The sequence below is a fragment of the Schistocerca nitens genome, chromosome 4 (genome assembly GCF_023898315.1).
Source record: "Schistocerca nitens isolate TAMUIC-IGC-003100 chromosome 4, iqSchNite1.1, whole genome shotgun sequence".
NCBI lineage: Eukaryota > Metazoa > Arthropoda > Insecta > Orthoptera > Acrididae > Schistocerca > Schistocerca nitens.
Genome location: NC_064617.1, coordinates 390,025,077 through 390,031,076, shown reverse-complemented (window position 1 = coordinate 390,031,076; position 6,000 = coordinate 390,025,077). Strand labels below are relative to the sequence as shown.

At 35.1% G+C, this 6,000-nt stretch overlaps 1 protein-coding gene across 1 annotated transcript in view; it reads right to left on the bottom strand.

Annotated features, from left to right (window-relative positions):
- Nucleotides 1-594: 594 nt before the first annotated feature.
- LOC126252077 (28S rRNA (cytosine-C(5))-methyltransferase) overlaps nucleotides 595-6,000 on the bottom strand; it is an 87,151-nt gene continuing 81,745 nt past the window's right edge. The window contains exon 6 of the mRNA XM_049952929.1: nucleotides 595-2,593. Within this exon, the coding sequence (XP_049808886.1) occupies nucleotides 1,209-2,593 (1,385 nt within the window). The 3' untranslated portion in view covers nucleotides 595-1,208. The remainder of the gene's footprint in view (nucleotides 2,594-6,000) is intronic.

Here is a 6,000-nt window from a genome sequence, read left to right as displayed (position 1 = left end):
GCAAGAGGGTCAGGACTGGCCCACTCAGCAAGCAGGACGGTGGATCAGTCAGCTTGGGTGTGGGCAGCTTTAATAAATCAAAGGGAGTTTCTCTAGTCATCATTTTTATTTCTTTTCACCAAGAATATTTCTGCTATTTTGTCATCTTGAATGTGTCTGTGCAATAATAACACTATGCTGAGGGATCAGGAAATATATTAGCAGTCTTGAGAACCCAAAAATGTAAAAAACTGTTCCATTTTTCAATTTCCATAAACTGTCCTCCTGTGTTTCCATTATGACTTATAAGCCTACCTTGTCAAGTTCAATATCAAGGTAAAGTATGACACAAAGACAAATAAAAATTCGAAAAAGGCAAGATGGTGCCATTGGCATTCCATCTTTCAGGGGACTTTGGCAATTAACTAAACACAAATTTAATAATACCACAAAAGATGGAACTAATTTTTTCTTCTTCATGACTAGAATTAACTTTTTCTAATGCTCTTACACAGTGTCTGTCTGGTTTATGCTTAAAATTTACAGAGGTAAAGAAATGCATGTGACTGTAAAACAATCAAACAAATGCCGTGCATCACATTGAAAAGAATAAAGTAATGCAAATAAGAAATACAGTTTTATTAAAATCAGACATCAAAATAGTCTGTAAGAAACAAATACAAGTTCCAAATACAGCATACAGATCAGTTTGGCGAGTCCTATTTAACATTTTCCTTCACAAAAATGGAAACAATTCTTGTACATGTCTAGTCATTATATGAGTGACTGTCTAGAAAATGGAGACATAGAAGGGACATTCTTCATTCTTGACTGGTGTGGCACAATTAGATTTTACAACATGTGTATTTTGGTTTTTTCTTTGCAATGCACTTCTCAAAACTGTGTCTTCTAGGGTATACAGCACACTATTTTTTACTGACTGGTGTATATTACAAGCCTAAAGACGTTTTTGTTGATGACATGCCTTTATTTCCATTTCATATTACATTTAAGGAGGACAACTGTTCTTATATTGTGTCATGGAATTCCTGTTGAACTTGGTTACTGTATATACCCAATGCCAGCACATTTACCAAACACAGCAGGGAGTCTTCGACATGGGTACACACAATATCATATTACCATTCAAGGATACCTAGGGAAATAACACTGATAAATAATATCAGCATTAAATTCCATGCAAGAACCTCAGTTCATTTTTGAATATGCTACCTATCACATTTTTCCTCTTTCTTCCTTTTTTTCTTTTTTGAATGATTTGTTTCTTCCAAATTATAACTAAATTTATTGAGTGGACTGTCATAACTATCACTGATAACATTATTCAGATCAGTTCTTGTCACACTGCCTAAAATGTTTACACTGCCACTATCATCATCATAATGAGATGTTCTTTTCTTTTTGAGGCTGTGTCTTTTATTCAGCATATTGCTGTCTTTGGATTCTTGTACATCACCAAGTTCATTGGAATTTTCTACCAGTGTCTTCTTTTTCTTTTTCATATTAACTACTTCTTTTGGAATATCAAGTCCTAAGCTATGTTCGTTGAGAGTAGAACTGTGACTTTCTGATTTATCTATTCTTCCCCTAAAAATAAATTCACTAGTAGTTTTTTGTTTCTTTTGTTTGTGGTTCACTGATACTGTATGATAATCATCACTTACTTCTGATTTTGATTTTGTTCTGTTTCCAGTCTCTACAATCAAATTTTTGGGTGAAGTGTTGGACCCGATGTGAGAAATTTTTTCAGATATTATATTAACAGTTGGAGTGTCACCAAGGAGAGAGCCAGAAGTAGTTTCCTGTGAACTATTTGTATGATCACACACACTTTTTCCTTTTTTCAGTTTTTTCGCTTTTAAGTTTTGACCAAATTTTGCCGGTCTGGTCTCATGACTGAGATTCTCTGTGCAATTGTGTACTACAGAATCCTTCTTTTGAAAATGTTCTGTCTGATATGTCTTTCCACTGGTAGTAGCCTCCCTTGTAAGTCCATCGAGCTCATCCTCTATACTTTCTTCGAGAGCAGTGGTATTTCCATCACATATCTTTAATTTACTTTTCTTTCTGTGATGCTTGACAAGCTTTAATTTTCTATCATCGTCCTTCAAAATGTCATGTGAAGAAGCAATTTCTGCGTGTGCCATACCAGTTTCTGGTATTTTTAAGCTGGTTTCTTCAGGTTTTTCCGAGTTCCTAGTATATTTGTCAGTACATTTTTCTTTTTCACATGAACCATTATGCCTTTCGAATACTGCAATAAAGAAACCATTGGTTAAATCCTCCTCTGGTCTTGAATACAGGCAATATTTACCCCCTACATAACATTTATTGCCACGGTTTTTCCATGTGTCAGGCAAAATTTTCTTAACCAGCTTAAACTCTGGTGGGTCAGGGAAATATGATATAACTTTCTGCACAACTTCTTCATTTTCTTCAACATTCAATGAGCATGTGGAATAAATTACTTTTTTTGCAAGTGGGAACTCTGTAAGAGCATGGTGCAATAGTTTAATCTGAAAGCCACCCAGCTTGTAAAGACGAGATGGATCACTGCTCCTTTCTGGTTCCAACTCGATTCTGTCCACAATACCTACAAAGAAACAAATTATAAAATAGTGCTAACAAAGAAATAATTTCCTTGGAAGTTCAATGCATACTGATTACACAATGATTTTAAATAGCCTTAAATATTTAAGATTCTTTAAAATCATATTCTTTTTGCTGTTTTTTTCCACTCACATTGAAGCACAGATTCAGAATAAAATATGCTAATGCCAAACAGATAGATGTAATGTCTGAAATTGATAAGAATGTTGACATTGACTTCAAGTGAATGAAGAACACATTTACAATTCAAAAGATGTCTATAAAGTTCACTGTGACCATATCATTCATTTCACATGAGAATAAGAAATTTAGAGAATCGGCTGACTGCCAAACGATTCTACTGCCGCCAACATACATTGCGCATAAGGGTCACGAAGATAAGATATGAGACATTAGGGCTTATGTGGAGGCATATAGATAGTCATTTTTTCCTCGCTCTATTTGCGAGTGGAACAGGAAAGGAAACGACTAGTAGTGGTGCAGGTTACCATCTGTCATGCACCATACAGTGGCTTGCAGAGTATCGATGTACATGTAGAGTAAGCAAATGGAAGTTGCATTGTCAGTTTATATATAGATGAAGGACAAAAGAAAAAAAAAAAACGGACCACTGACTGGGAGGTGTGGGGGAATATGAGTCTTCTTCCACATCTGCAGCAATTACTGCCATACAGTGAAAGAAGCATGTAAGAGAGGACCAAATGCACCAAGGATAAAAGAATAGCATACGTTATAGAACATACAAACAGAAAGGACAGTACATGGACCTAGCAGCACCTCTCTGAATTTCTTCTATTTCTTCCTCATCCCAACTTCAAACACAGGATCAATACTGGTCACATTAGCATCTGATATGCTGTTTCCTTTAGAGACACGTAAAACTTTTAGAGATGTTCCCTACAAATGTAAGACTCCTAGCTGCATTCCCTGCTACTGATATTACTCAAAATCAAGTGACAGGCTACAGAAATTAAACATCAATTTTGTAATCATGTCATGTTGAGTTTTTTCTGTTTGTTACGGTTAGTGTCTCGCATTTACCAACACTTAATGCTCCATGCAGTACACCATGTGACAATACAGTTTTTGTTGTCCTGCATTTATTTATTTAATTTTACAAAAAACTTCACTGTAGATAACTGCACCACCACGATCTGAGTGTATTGCTAACCATATCTAACAAATAATAATTTATATATACTGAGAACAACAGTAATCCTACTGAATTTTCCTGGAGCATATGTGATGTTACTTTTGTTTCTGTTGAATATTTGCCATCCAATATAATATACTGATTTCTACTAGCAAAAAATTGTTCAAGGCTTTCACTTATTTGCAAATTTTTATCAATCAACTATGTGATGAGGTGCTGACTGTGTTTCAGAAATCTAGGAAGGTGGAATCTACCTAGTGATCTGCACCTATTGTATGCTACATTAATTAGATTAGATTAGTTAAACTTGATTCAGTTTTCATACCATAGACCCAAAAATGAGAGGGTGTGGAATAACTCAGAAAGTATAAAATAAAAAGCAAAAACATTTGAATATAATACTCACTACCCCGATAATCTGTCAGGAGATTGTCAAAATAGGTGAGTACATTACAGTAAACTGGAACTGATAATATTTACAGAATTAATACACTGTCAGAATGAAACATAGTTATGCACTTTTAATAAGTTTATCACACACAAAATACCTAATCTGGACTGTTGTGACCAAGCGCTGTCAAGATTGAAATCTACCAGACATTTTTACTTAAGCTGGTCTAACAGTCCCTGTTAAGATATTCATCTATGGAGTACAAGGAGCTGTGTATAAAAAAGTCTTCCAAATTCTGTTTAAACTGTTTTAATGGTTGCTCGCAATTTATCGAAAATGTGTGTGCCTGAATACTGGGCCCCTTTTTGGATGAAGGTAAGTGATTTTTGGTCTTTATGTAGATTGTTCTTATTCCTAGTATTGATATTACGTTATGAGCTATTGGTTGGAAATAGAGATATATTACTTGCAACAAATTTCATTGCGGAATAAATAAACTGAGAAGCAGTGGTTATAACCAAAGTTCCTTGAACAGGTTTCTACATTATGTTCTTGTATTTGCACCACAAATGAGTCTTATTATATGCTTTTGTATGCTGAAAACTTTTGCTCAGTTTGACAAGTTAGCCCAGAATATGATCCTGTATGACATAATACAATGAAAGTATGCAAATTTCTTTATATTTATAGCTCCTACACCTGTCATCATTCTCACTGCAAATACAGACTTGTTTAGGTGCTTCAGCAATTCTGTGGTATGCCCTTCCCAACTGGATTTATTATTATTGAGTTGTAACCCCAGAAATTTAACACTGTCAACCTCTTTGATTTGCATGTCTTCATATGTTATACAAATGCTGGAAGGAAATCTCTGACAGGCTTTGAACTGCATATAGTCAGTCTTTTCAAAGTTTAATGACAGTGAATAAGCTTTAAATCATTTATTAAAGTCAGTGAAATTTTAAGTAGCAGTCATTTCTAAATGTACATGACTTGATACTTATTGCAGTGTTTGTACCATCTGCTAACAAAACAAACTTGGCATCTGGCAATATAACAGACGAGAGGTCATTAATGTACACAAGAAAAAGCAAGAGACCCAAGATGGAACCTCGAGGAACACCGCACGTAATTAATTCCCAATCAGACGAAGACTGACAGCTTGCTGCACAGATATTTCACAACCACCACCACCGCCACCTTTGTTTCCTGTTAGTTAGGTAAGAATCGAACCATTTCACAGCACTGCTGGTGAAACCATAATATTTTGATTTACTGAAGAGAATGCTGTGATTCACACAGTCAAAGGTTTCTGACAGGTCAGTTTTGTTATCCAGTGAATTAAGTACATTCTCACTGTACGTGTAGAAAGCTGTCCTGTATCAGAAGCCGTAATGAACACAAACTGTGAAATGGAGAATGTACCATTTGTAGTCAAGTGCCTAAGGAGATGCTTGAACACAATCTTTTCAAATATATTTGGAAAAAATCCAGTAAAAGTGAAACTGGTCGATAGTTTGATGGTATCTCTTTACCTTGCTTCTTGTAAAGAGGCTTAACTTCAGCATATTTTAGCCAGCCTGGAAATGTTCTGCTAGTAAGAGATTGATTATAGAAATAACTTCAGATAGAATTCAACTCACATAAGCACTTTTTGATTAACTTCATTGATATGTAATCATAATAACTAGGACAGTTAGATTTTAAGGATTTTATGATGCATGCTATTTCTTTGGGAGACATGAGTGTGACTTCCATTTGACTGAAGTTACTTGTTTAGAGTGGTGTTGGATATTCCATTGCACTGTTTACCGAACCTGATAACCCCAAGCTGTCAGTAACACAA